The sequence below is a fragment of the Macaca nemestrina genome, chromosome 9 (assembly GCF_043159975.1).
Source record: "Macaca nemestrina isolate mMacNem1 chromosome 9, mMacNem.hap1, whole genome shotgun sequence".
In the NCBI taxonomy this organism is placed as follows: domain Eukaryota; kingdom Metazoa; phylum Chordata; class Mammalia; order Primates; family Cercopithecidae; genus Macaca; species Macaca nemestrina.
The window spans coordinates 7,581,498-7,595,643 of NC_092133.1; the positions used below are offsets into that span (position 1 = coordinate 7,581,498).

The following is a 14,146-nucleotide window of genomic DNA, read 5'->3' on the forward strand; positions in this document are numbered from 1 at the left end:
TTTCTGCTTAGCTCCGATGATACTTGGATGACGATGAGGAGCAGTGGGTAGTTTTAGGGCTTTGTATTGCTATTCTGAGTCACATTTCAAAACCTTCTAATTAATTTTACTGCTGTTTAACCCTAAAATTACTCTGTCCTCCAGTTGCTGAGAGTTGTCTATCGAAAGCTCGTTTTCTCTAATTCCCAGCTTTCCTGATGGATTTTCCATCTTCCTCATATGTAAAATGACTGTTCTCCTTGGCCATCTGTCCAAACCAGCTTTCAGTTAAGCCTGGTCAGAAGCCTTCGAATGATGTATCTTTGTTCTACAAATGTCTGCACCCGTCACTCCCCTTAATATTAGGTATTTATATACCTTGTTCATTCAAATAAGATTTCAACATTGTTAAGACCTGAATTGCTAAAATATTAATAAAATATGTGATAAATAGAAGTAAAAATACATAGTAAATAATATAAGCAATAATTAATATAACTTAATCTACATTAAATTCTTCCTTTCCTTTCTCTGTAATCTTGAAGCTGGTCAAGTGTGCACCTTTTTTAAGACTATAGACTATTGAGGCCACTCTGGGTTCTTGCTCAACCGAGAATAGGCTATGTGCATCCTTAGCTGCATCCTCCGTGCTCTGTGCATCCCCCCTGTGTATCCCCCCTCCATGCTCTGTGCCTCCCCCCATGCTCTGTGCATCCCCCCATGCTCTGTGTATGCCCCCATTCTCTGTGCCTCCCCCCATGCTCTGTGCCTCCCCCCATGCTCTGTGCATCCCCCCAATGCTCTGTGCATCCCCCCAATGCTCTGTGCATCCCCCCGTGCTCTGTGCCTCCCCCTGTGCTCTGTGCATCCCCCCTCCATGCTCTGTACATCCTCCCATGCTCTGTGCGTCCCCCCTCCATGCTCTGTACCTCCCCCCATGATCTGTGCATCCCCACATGCTCTGTGCCTCCCCCGATGCTCCGTGCATCCCCCCTCCATGCTGTGTGCATCCTCCAGTGCTCTGTGCCTCCTCCGTGCTCTGTGCATCCCCCCTCCATGCTCTGTGTCTCCCCCCATGCTCTGTGCATCCCCCCTCCATGCTCTGTGCCTCCCCCCATGCTCTGTGCATCCCTCCTCCATGCTCTGTGCCTCCCCCCGTGCTGCATGCATCCTCCCGTGCTGTGTGTATTTCCCCGTGCTCTGCACATTGTCCCATGTTGTGTGTATCCCTCTGTGCTCTGCATCCTTCTGCCTGTTCCTCTGCAGCTTTGCCCATGTCCCCTCTCCGCCCCATCCCTCCAGTTATTCCCCTCAAGTCCCATCTCTGGATTTCACGTCCTGCCTCTCTGCTTCCCTTTGGAACTGTGCTGTGGAAGATTGGTTCACCTTGCCTGTCCCCTTGACCTGGGCTCACCTGCTGCTGCTCCATTGTCAAGGTCGCCAGACTCCTCCACCCTCCTGGAGCTCTCTACCTGTGACCAAGGACCACCCCTTCTTCACACTCCTCTCTTCAGGGCTCTGTCACCTTCCCACTGCCTTGCCTGCTCTCCCTCCCCTCTTCCTCTCCTTTGCTCCTGACCATGTGACAGGGCTGGGGTGCCCTGTGAATAAGCCTGCCCAGGCAGCCCCTCTGGCAGCTCAGAGGAGGTGAGCTTAGAAGACAGGGGTTTGAGAGCCCAACGCTGCCAAGTAAAGCAACTTTCTCTGGCATGACATGTGCACTGCTGAGGGGAGTGAGGGGCAGCACTCGGGAGGCCCACGTGCCTTTGCCAGTGAGTGTGAGGGCCCGTCTGTGTTTTATGTTTTCCGCATACTCTCTCAAACACTCGCTGTTAAGTAGACTGCAGCAGAGACCTGCCATCAGGGTCTAACTGATTTAAGCCAGGCGTATCCTCAATATATTGCAATCCATGTAAAACAAGGAGCTGCCTCTCAGTTTTGAACTTGACTGGGAGGGGGTCTAAGGAACTCTGACTGTGTAACGAAAGTGCTTCTCATCTCTGACATTTGCATCATTCCCACTTCTTTTCCTTCCCTGCCATACTGATCAGGACTCTGGTTGCAAAACACAGCTCCAGCCAGCGGAGGCAGAAGAGAGGGACTTAGGAGGAGGAGGAGAGGAGGAGCAGGCCCCGGGGCAGCAGATCCATCTCCCTCTCCCTGCCTTTTGTCCCTGCCTGAGGGTGACAGCTTTGTTCTCTCTGACCAGCATTCTCCTGAAGTAAGGGACCAGAGTGGAGGTGGTGGCCATATCCTCAGAGCCTTGAGAACAAAGAAAGACCTCCTCCCCGGACATCCCAGCTCAACGTGCTGTAGGGAAGCTTTGTGATGGGCTTAGCTTGGGTCACGTGTTCATCTCCGGATCAGGTGTGGAGGAACCACCCCCACAACCCCCACACAGAACCAAATGGTGTGAAGAGTGTTCTCTGAAGACAGGAGAGGGCAGGCAGCACCTTCACCATCCCCAAAGTTCAGTATTTAAAGCAACTCTTGACTCCCTGTTGTCCAGACACAGAAAACCCAGATTCTGTTTAGAGCCTTTCTGTGTCTTCCACCAGCGCAGCTCCCCAGACTCCAGGCCTTTCAGATCCTGACCTTGACATTATCTGCCTGGAGTTCCCCTCTCCTTCCACCCACTCCTGGGCCCGGCCGACTCCTGCTCCATCGTTAGGGCGGGGTAGTTGTCGGCTCCCTCTGCAAAGCCTTCCCCTGCAGGAGGCTCCACCCACAGCTCATCCATGCACCCGGAAGTGTTACTGCTGGAAGATGTCCAAGTTCTTGGTGTTTTGAACAAAGAATTGGACAAAATGCACAAACAAAACAAGGAAAGAATGAAGCAAACAAAAGCAGAGATTTATTGAAAATGAAATTACGCTCCACAGGGTGTGAGGGGGCCCAAGCATAGGTGCTCAAGAGCCCCGTTACAGAATTTTCTGGGGTTTAAATACCCTCTAGAGGTTTCCATTGGTTACTTGGTGTACACCCTATGTAAATGAAGGGGATGAGGTAAAGTTACAAAGTCATTTAATTGCTGTACTCCCTATGTAAATGGAGAGGATATTTCCTGTCATAGCTGAAGTGTTTCCATTTGACTTAGTTCTAGAAAGTCAGCATGAATCGACCTCATGTTCCCTGTCTCCAGACCCTGTTCTCCTGCCTCAGAAGGACTCTGTTTCTGTTCTGTGATCTCTCCCTTCACACTGGATTCTGTGTCACCCATCACCCTACCAGCTCGTGGTGTCATCAAGAGCGGGGCTGTTCCTACTTGTCTTTGTAGCCCAGCAGCTAGCACCTGGCAGCGGTAGTTACACAAGAAATACTTCCTGTAGTTGCGTTGAGTGGGATAAAATAGTGCGTGTTATGTAAGACACTGGAAAATAATTTAAAACCTAAGTAACCCATGCTCTGCAATCTTTAATGAAGTTCTGGTAGACTGCATACAGTTTTATTAATAGTTAGAATAAACAGGCGGTTTCCTCCTCCTTTCAATTTATCTTAGAAATTCAATATTTCAGGGTGTGCAGAATCATTTTTCCTCACCTCATACATACATCGCTGCTTTTAACATTTCATTGCTGTTCTAATCTCTTCTGTGACATTTCAATATTGTCAGCCGGTTCTCTCACCTGCGGGGGAGCCAGCAGGGGCACTGCAGTGGATCAGAATGATTTTCCCAGTGGGAGGCTCAACCATTGATTCCAGTTGACGGAGCCTGTGACTTCCAGGCGGGAGGTTTTCCCAAATTAGATATCTGCCTGTACTATTTATGGAAGAGTATATGTGTGTACACACATGTGTGCATTTGCAAGTGTGTGCACCCAGGTGTGTGCATGAAGGAATGAAGTGGGAGGAAGGGAGAGAGGGAGGGTTGCACATTGAGTGTGTGGGCTATTGTTCCAAGGACGCATTATCTGACTCTGTTGTCTGAGTCTCCTCTGAATTCTCCCTGGAGAACCTAAACTGGGAAGGCCCTAATGGGAGCCTCCTTGGATTATCTGTTTAAAAAAAAAAAAAAATGGAGGTCAAAATCTTGCTACCCTGTAGCCAAGACATTCACAGCAATGTATCAATGCGATTGTGCACTCATCTTTCTGTGGTGTTTTTATTTTTCCACAGAGGTCTCATTGCCAGCAGTTTCACGGAAACCCACTATCTGCAAGATGGTACTGATGTCTCCCTCGCTCGAAATTACACGGTAATTCTGGCACGTTGGGATCACCATAATCTTACACCATTGGATCTGTGCTTAAACTTTGTAGCCATTTTGTTCGGAGCAAACTCACATGCCCAGATTCTTAGCTTAGGCCCCAAGAAGTGCTGGTGTGTCCCTTAGTGGTAGGCATTCCATTGTAACTCCAAAACACCAGCCTTGGCCAGGTATGTGCGCAGACAGCCCTTGAGGGAATGGTTTTATGGCGGGGCTGACCTTGAAACCACCTTCCAAGGACTATGGATGCTCATTTGAGCAAATCCTTTTTAGAAAACCTAGCCAGTTAGAGATGGCTTGGAAGGCAGCCATGCCTGGACTGAACTTGGCTACATTAAATTCTGAGGCACCTTAAAGAACTTTAAAAGAAAACTGATTCTGCTTAACCTATTCTGAATGTATCCACAATGTGGATACGATTCTATACTGTGGGTGTTACTGTAACATGACATTTATCACCTCTCAGGCAGTGTTCCTGGTATTTGAACTTTTAGCTGTGTCCTGGACAAAATGCTCACTTTATTTGTTGCTTTAACAGATGTTTACTGTGTACTCGCTGTGATCTGTCCCACATGTGAATATGGGGTTTCAGAGAGAATAGGGCAGAGTCACTGCCCTCTGGGAAGGAGGAAAGTTACTTGTTTTAAAGAGCTGTGGGTATTTATTTGAAAAAGGATGAGCTAGAGGCAGGCTTTACCCTTATCCCTTATCATTGAAGCTTGTCAAATAGCCATTACTGTCTGCAGTGATTCCTCCCTTCTCTGCGTGACGCCAACACTTTTCTTTATCACTTGTTTGACACTTGGCACTTACAAGCTGATACCTGCAGCCTTCCAGGAACTTGGTGGAATGAGCTGCTATAGCTCTCCCAGCCCAAAGAAAACACGTGGAAACCCTGGATAAAATATAAACATTTAAGAATTTTTGCTAATGCCTGGTCAAGCTCAAAAGAAAGTCAGCAAATCCCCAAGAGGCAGAAACAAAGAGGGGATGTTGTTCCTGAGCCCTGGCTGGTGAGTTGGGGCTCACCGAAGGGCTATTCAAAGACCCAAAGGGCTATTCAAGACCCAGCAAGAGGGCCTGGTGCTTGGGTTTGGGAAAAGAGAAGTAACCGCCTACAACTGAGAGTCCCACAAAAGCCAGATCCCCAGGAGAGCTGCTTTCCTCTGTGAAAAAGAGACAAAAAGAACTCTTCCAATCCAGGGATGGGGGCTGGGAGGAAGAATTGTTTGCCAGGTGTCTTGGATTGAAAAAAGATTTCATAAAAAATGAAGACATTGAAACCCCAGTTAGTCTCATGTGTGGATGTTGGGAATAGTCTGGGCCTGTGTCCAAATTTTTAATACCAGCGTAGGAATGGAATTCCCAGTCAAGATATTGACCTCAAAACTGGTCCCACATCAGTGAAACTCCCATGGGCCCAGGCCTAAGCCAACCCAAAATAGTTCTGTAGGAATATTTCTATAACCCAGATAACATGAGATACCCTCATGGAAGAAAAAGTAATAAAAATATTAAAGATGAGCTCCAAATAAAAATTATAAGCCACACAATGCAAAAAGACATTGTACGCAAGCATCAGTAGACAAGAGAAACAAGAATTAGGACCTCTGAGAACATAAGAGATAATAGAAAAATCAAAGAAGAAAAATTAAAAGAATAGAATGGGTCTAATAGAAATTCCACAATGAAAACACATAAAATTTTAAAACACACACAGGAAGCAAGCCGTGTTTAATCAGAATGTGATGAGCCTGTCCCTGAATTGAGGAAAGACATGAGTCTTGAGAAAAATCCACCAAGTCAAGCAGGAGGAATAACTAAACTAAACACACTCCAAGACAGCTTATGATGAATATGTGGAACACCAAAGATGAACTCTTGAAACCACTTGAGGCAAAAGAGAGATTTGTACAAAATAATGACAACTAAACCAACAACAAACTTTTCATTAGTAACTATGCAATTAAAACTTGAGAATTAAGGGAAAATTATTGTCAGTCTCAATCCTATATTCATTAATTATTTTATAAGAATAAAAATGAAATAGACATGTTCATACAAAGATGAGAGAATTTACTACCCTCAGATTCCAACGAAGGTATCTACCAAAGGATAACTAACAAAGAATAGCTCAGTAGGAAGGAAATTGATCAGCAGCAGCAAGGACAGGAAGTCAGAGGCACTACTAAGCAAAATAATGCATGTGAATAAATTTAAATAAGCTTCTTAAAATGACTGTTACAACAGTGACCAAATTTGGGTGGTTTAAAACCAGATGAGCTAATAGATTTAAAATGGTTTAAGAATTTGTATTGTGCTAGAGAATAATAGACATGCTGATTAACTTTAGATTTTGATAAGAGCGTGTCCTGCAATTTTAAGTATAACTATTTAAAGAATAGAAAATCATGAAATAGTAAGATAAAAATGAGTCAACATATTAATCTCATTATATGTAAATAGATGGAATCTCTTTGTGAAAATGAAAACAGATAATCTGCATAGAATTTAAAATAAAATCCAGCTGCATCGTTTTTACAAGATTCACACCCAAAATATAAAATGGCTGTGAAAACAAAGAAAAGGAATGGAAAAAGATATTGTAGACAAATCTTAATCCAAAAAAAAAAAAAAGCTGCTGTAGTGGTAACATCAGAGAAGCTAGACCTTAAGGCAAAAATGACATGAATAGGGATAATAGGGTAATTCTGTAATGATAAAAGGAGCAATTTAGAAGGGTAGTAAAAGAATTTTGAAACTGTATATGCTAGCAAAATTGTCTCAAAATATATAAAACAATAAATGACAGAATCCAGGTATAACATTTAATCTAATTATATAGATTCATCTAGAACTAAGCTTTAGCCCAGCTCCTAATGAAAGGATTTCTTAAAATCTGAAACAAAACAAAAAACCATTAAAGATTAGACATTATTGACTAAAGCTTTTTTGGTTCCTAGAAGGTTACCAAAAAAACTTTCAATACAGACAACATGTTGCAATTTTTCCTCAAAAGAAAAGTCTCTAGATGTAAAGTTGATAAGCTTAATTTATAAAGCAAGTCACTGAAAATGTCTGGACACATTCACAGAGTGGGAGATTTAAATATACCTCTCTCAGAAATGAAGATTTTTTAAATGAGCAGAAATTAATGAAAAGAAAGACCCCCCCCCAAAAAAAAAACTTGAGAGAAGATAAATTAAACCAAAAGCTGGTGCTTTGAAAATATTCATAAAATGGACAAAACATTTACCAAATTAATCAAGAAAGAAAGAATTCCTAAGTAAATAATATTAAGAATGCAAAGAGGGATATAAGTATTGTTATTCAGAGATTTTTTAAATCACAAGAATGTTGTGAACAATACTAACCATTTTCTTAAAAATGTAAAATTGTTAACACTGGTTCAAGGCAAAAGAAGAAAATTTAAATATAACTATATGAAGAAATTAAATTTTTAATAGTATTTTTAATATTTACTTACAAAAATAAGATCAGACTCAAATGATTTAACCAGTGAGTTTTAGCTAACATATAAGAGACAAATAGTTCCTGAGAAAAAAAGAATAATTTCTTTAAAGGAGGGGGTGGAAGGAGCTACTAAAACAAGAAAAAGGGCATGCACAGAATGAATCCTACAGACTAGTTTCAATTATGGACATAGTTGCAAAAATCCTAAGTAAACTTTACAAACCCTATCCAGTACATATTTTTAAAATACTTTCTGACCAAATTATACTTAACTGAAGAATGCAAGGATAGTTCAATATTAGTATATCTACTAAGGTAATTCAATCCATTAATATCTTCAGATTAAAAGTATTATAACTGATAGTATTTCTTCTATGATAACCTATACTGTTTCTTATAGAGACTATAATAGCTTTTGTGAGTGGGGAATGCTATCTATCCCTTTCCTACCCCCATAGAGCCTCACATAGCATCTTGCATATACTAGATTTTTAATAAAATTATCCATCTAGCATTGCATTGTCTTAGGTGATGCCATGTAAAATTGATTTCTTCATCTATTCACTCAGCAAACATTTATTCAGCACCTCCTGTTTGCAGACACTGTTAGGCTGTGGGGAGATAGGCTGACTAAAATATATTCCTCAGCATATAAATTCTACTGGAGAGGCACAGAGCATTTTAAAGACATTTAAAAAACATGTTTTAATATAATTACTATAATAGGAGAAGAGTACAAAATACCATTGTGGTATTTTAACTGTGGCTGATTTTAATTCTTTGGAGGCCATTTCACTAAGGAAGTAACATTAATCTGGGTCTTTAAAAGTGGGCAAAGAAGAACAGCATGATGGGGATGAAACCTTTCAATACTAAAGAGTTTCAACTTTACCTATTGAGAATTGGGAGCCATAGGAAGTTCTCATGCAGCAGAATGGCCTGTTCAGTTCAGAAAGGGTCTCTGACGACAGAATGGAAGAAAGATGGGTAGGAATATTGGTAGACAGAAGATGGGAAGATTTCTTATGGGTCCATTGTTGTTAGTGAAAATTTTACCTACAGAAGTGGGCCTTGGAATGGTCAGCAACTGGCCAGAGTCAAGAGTGCTTGGGAAGTCAAAGGAGACAGGATCAAGGGATAGGGGGTAGCGGAGGTGTCATCAGTGGGACTTTCCCTTCCACTTAAGCCGTTGGATGGGCAATTTGTTTCTCACTGGTACCATTAAGGAGCAATTGTTGGTTGGAAGGCAGAGGAGATGAGTCTTGGTTTGTCAGTGTTGTGTTTGTCATAGGACAGCCAAGTAAAGGTGTTCTGTAGGCAGATGGATATATAAGAACCTAGAGTACAGAGAAAGATGGAGTCCTAAAGTAAAGATCTGTGGATCAACCTCATAGGCAGGGTCATGAGTTCATATTTGACATTTTTGTTCTCTTTTACCCCACTAAGATCTCACTTAAAATATGTTTTCAGACTCAGCACTAAGGCTGTCTCCACAGTGTAAATTGTTATTTCAGAAAGAAACAGAAAAGAGAGATCTTAGAAATACCACAATAGGCTCCAGTTTTCCAAATGGCCACAATCTATGACGGTGAACAGTGCTTGTCTAATACGGACATCTCTAGAACGTGTAAAATATGCTTCCAAAGTTATTTGAATACTTTTGTACATTCTGTTTCTTTTTTTTTTTTTTTTTTTTTGAGACGGAGTCTCACACTGTTGCCCAGGCTGGAGTGCAGTGGCGCGATCTCGGCTCACTGCAAGCTCCACTTCCTGGGTTCACGCCATTCTCCTGCCTCAGCCTCCTGAGTAGCTAGGACTACAGGTGCCCGCCACCGCGCCCAGCTAATTTTTTGTATTTTTAGTAGAGACGGGGTTTCACTGTGGTCTCGATCTCCTGACCTTGTGATCCGCCCGCCTCGGCCTCCCAAAGTGCTGGGATTACAGGCTTGAGTCACCGCGCCCGGCCTGTACATTCTGTTTCAATCTCCCATACTACTTTTCTTTTTCTTAGGCATTTGTATTAGTCGGGGTTCTCTAGAGGGATAGAACTAATAGGATAGATGTATATATGAAGAGGAGTTTATTAAGGAGTACTGACTCACACGATCACAAGATAAGGCCTCACAATCGGCCATCTGCAGGCTGAGGAGTAAGGACGCCAGTCCAAATCCCAAAACCTCAAAAGTATGAAAGCCTATGGTGCAGCCTTCAGTCTGTGGCTGAAGGCCCAAGAGCCCCTGGCAAACCACTGGTGTAGGTCCAAGGGTCCAAAAGCTGAAGAACTTGAAGTCCGATGTTCAAGGGCAGGAAACATTCAGCACAGGAGAAAGGTGAAGGCCAGAAGACTCAGCCACTCTAGTCCTTCCACATTCCTCTGCCTGCTTTAATCTAGCCATGCTGGCAGCTGATTAGATGGTGCCCACCCATTGAGGATGGGTAGGCCTCTCCCCGTCCACTGACTCAAATGTTGATCTCCTTTGGCAACACCCTCACAGACACACCCAGGAATAATACTTTGCATCCTTCAATCCAATCAAGTTGATACTCAATGTTCACTATCACAGTACTTTTTCCCCTTTTTTCTCACTTGGGAGGAAAAATGCAGTAAGTGAGAAGGTGAAGAAATAGAGGACTAGAGAAACAGAGGTTCAGCAGCTGCCAGATCTGTTTGGGATTTGGATTGCAAAAGCTGAAGGCTACATATCCAGGCATCTTAGTAAACAGCCCTGATGGAAGGGCTCCAGGATATTGACAGTGGTTTTCTCCATGTGGTGCGGGACTCTGTGCTTTTCTGGGCTCTCTGATTCACGTGTGCACAGGAGCAGGGGCTCACATTTTTCCTCTCCTCCTTTTCCATGTGGTGACTGTGTGAAAGGGTGAATGTCTGCTCCATTCCCCTCCTCTTCCCCTAGTCCTCCCCGTGGAACTGTCTCTTTACAGGGAAGAGGGTGGGAGGAGACAGGCCCTGAAAATCCCTGGTCCCTGCTAACTGGGGAGTGGCTGCAGCCCCTGTGTTGGGCAGCCCTTGAAGTCAGTAGTGGGTGAGACTTGCCGCTCCCTCCCTCCATGGAGTCCTCTAGGCAGCAGCGTTCCTCATCTCCACCTTCCCCAAGATGGGTCCTGAGGCTTTGGCTGGGAAGAAGGGGAAAGAGGTTGGGGTGTGGGGAGGACGGAAATTGGAAATTGCAGGAAGCCTCTCTACTGTCTAGGCCTAAACTAGTATCCTCTCCAGAATATACCAGAAGCCTCTTTTTTTTGGTAGTCATTAAGCTGATGCTGTATTTTGATCTTCATCTGACTCTGTGGATCATCTCCACTAGGGGAAGCAACTGAAAGATAGATTAATTGGCACCCCCAAATCTCCGGAAGCATCAAGCCCATGTTGGTTTTATAATTAGAAAAATGGTGACTTTTCTTTTAACCCAGTCGTTCCCTTTCCTCATTCCTCTGAATGCCTTTCCAAGCAGTCAGCCTTGTTACAGTAAAGACGGGGCGTGAACAATGTTGTTCACTAAGTAAAACCCACAGCCCAGAACAGCTGGTCCTTCCAGCAGGAGGCCCTTAAGGAGGGTCCGAGGCCTTGTATTGTTTTTCGTGGTGAGGACCCAGATGCAGATTTTAGGGTTTTGTTTTTATTGAATCAGGCTGGAAAACAAAAAGAAATTTGCTGACTCATCTCCTTATCTGCTAAAGTCAGCACACAGTGAATTTTCCTAAATTTAAAATTATATATAAAATAAGAACCACTTTTTGGTGGCTATAGCGTATAGTGCTTTTTTTTTTTTTTTTTTTTAAATATCTCGACAATTGGTATAAGCTGGTTGACTCAGAAGAGTGGCTGATTTTAATTTTGGAGTTAATCACATCTTTTTTCTCAACTGTCCTGACAGGATAAAATATTTGTGGCTTTATCCTTTGCTGACCACATCTAAGGGGAGATTGTGTTTTATACTGTTACTTTTAATAAGGCCTGTGGGAGACTATCCGCGTGACATTTCTGCTGTTTACGTGCCAAAAGACAGCTCTGGGAAAGGCTGGCAGAGGCCCCCAGAAAGGCTAGATGCTGTCAGTGCTTTGGAGGGAATACATTCGTCTGTTACATGCATGTTGTCAACCAAGCACCATGACCTGTTCACATGCCCCCTTACAATGAGAACACAGCAGGGATTGAAACAGACAAGGGAACCCATGGGTGGGGGGAGGCTAGAGGAAGAAGACTGCCCTTATCCTGGTAATCACAAACATAATTAACATCTGGGCTAAGTGCACCAAAGGAAAGGCCACGGGGCCCTAGTCTGGTCTGAGGGATCATGGAAGGCTTTACAGGGAAAGGAACATGTGAACCAACAGCTGGAGGCTGAGAAGGCATGAACTGGGGGACAGGAGGAGAAACATTCTGGGCTGCTGCTGAGTTTTACCTGGGGCGGCAGGTGAGGGGAAGGAAGTGTTTAAAAGCTAATGAAAGTCAGAGCGTATAGGACCTGAAGACCATGGTGACAGCCTTGGTTGTGATCAACATTAGGAGACCACTAAAAGGCCTTCCCCAAGGCATGTCATGACTATGTTTGGGCTTTGAAAAGCACCCCGTGGCTCCAGCATGAAATTGTAGTCAGAGCGAACAGGAGGGGAGGGGGAGGGTCCCCTGCCCTGTCAGGGTCAGGCAGGGCCCTCTTGTGGAAGAGCCTGAAGCCCAGGTGAGAGGAGATGGCAGCAGAGGCCAGGTGCATGGAATGAAAGGAAGAAAAAAATGTCTCACCCCTGGACGTGATCAGAACCCAAAAAAGTTTCATTCGTGGTATATGTTTCTCACTGGAAAAAATATAGAGCATTTGCTTTGATAGTGTCAAAGGAGACCAGCTGAGATGAACTGAGCCTGGACCATCAGGTGAGGATAGAATCTAATATTTTGGCCAAAAGTGTTGTTTGGGTGACATCCCATTCATTTCCATGGCAACTACTGATTGTCAGAAAGATATAGTATCTTCTACAACTGGCTTGGACTAAACACATCAGGGCGATGAATGTCAGGAGTTAACCACAGTTTATTACAGTTAGAGAGCATCTAACAGAGATGAAAAGATAATTCTGGAGGGAAGGGGAAAGTCAGAGATCATGCACATCTCATAAGCATATCAAGTGTAAGTGCTGTTGCGGGTGGGCAGTGGCTATCTGGGCCAGCAGCATGGGAGTAAGAAGAATTTACCAAGACAGTTGTAGGTAAAGAAAGGGAGATTTATTAGAGATCGTAGGAAAATACATTGCAAAGGAGCAATGGGCAGACCAGCAAGAGAGGAGCTGACTGCAAGGAGACAAAGGTTTGCTGGAGATTTTATAGGATGGTGCTTGTGCGGCGTGCTGAAGAGAGTTTTGTGCAATGTTGATAACACGAAGGTTGCATTGAACTAACTTGCAATTTTCTATCAGCTGGGGGTCTGGTGATACCTGAGCGCAGGAAGATTGTGAGTTATGTGCACAGGAGGGATATGTGTATTGGACCATGAAGAAAGACAGACTTATAGTTTATCTGCTTCTTCATTTTGCTTTCCCCCAATCCCGTTAGTCTGACTCCCCCTACCTAACTAGGACTCCACAAGCCAGGCCCATCATCGTATTCTTAAAACATCATTGAGAATGGATTGAATTTCCTTGCTGTTGTTGTATTCCACATATACCTAACTCACCAGTTCTCCCTGCCTGCCTCTCCCTCACAGGCTGCTCTGCTGTCCCACTGGCCGAGGCACTCAACACCAGTGCCTTCTCTCCCTTGGGTCTTCACCCAGGTCCTGTGGTGACTCCTACCTCCATAGCACATTCCACACCCTTTCCTGTCCACCGTCACATGGCTGCACCAGCTCAGGCCCTCCCTTCCTCACAGCTGCAAGATGTTTTAGCCGCCTGACTTTTTCTCCCCACTCCCAATCTCACCTAGCTTTAATCCAGACCCCACTCCTGCCTGAATGATCCTTCTAAAACATCTTTCTATTTATGTCACAAGATTGCATTTACATTTTGATCCTCCCAAATCATCAGCAGCTTCCCCCAATGCCTCCTCAATCAAACTCAAATTTCTTAGGCCAGTATCATCTTCTACAATGGTGACAGCCCCTACCTTTTCACGCATGTGTGTGTTTATTCAGTCATTCATTCATCCACTTATTCAACAAATGTTTACTGAGTGTCCAATGCGGTAGCCAACATTGAGTAAATATCGACAATAGGCAAGACACTGTGCACAGAACTTTTTATATATTCGGTTGTTTGATCTTCACCAAAGATTAATTTTTTCTATCTTTATACCCAGATGAGAATACTGAGACCTCGAGGGGTTAAATAACTAGGCCACACCTGCAGTTAATAAGGATTCAAACCCAAATAGTCTGACTCTAGAATCTGAGCTCCTAGTCTGAGGCCATCCTACCCAGAATGAGCCTGATCTTATCTGATCTTGGAAGCTAAGCAGGGTCTGGCCTGGGTATCTCTTGGATG

General features: G+C 43.8%; 1 protein-coding gene across 3 annotated transcripts in view; it reads left to right on the forward strand.

Annotated features, from left to right (window-relative positions):
- LOC105471414 (ADAM metallopeptidase domain 12) overlaps positions 1 to 14,146 on the forward strand; it is a 398,606-nt gene that overhangs the window by 238,786 nt on the left and 145,674 nt on the right. For all 3 annotated transcript variants that reach the window (XR_011607578.1, XM_071068931.1, XM_071068932.1), the window contains exon 4: positions 4,096 to 4,174. Coding sequence is in view for 2 of the 3 variants with exons in the window: in XM_071068931.1 (XP_070925032.1) it covers positions 4,096 to 4,174 (79 nt within the window). In the remaining variant the exon portion in view is untranslated. The remainder of the gene's footprint in view (positions 1 to 4,095; positions 4,175 to 14,146) is intronic.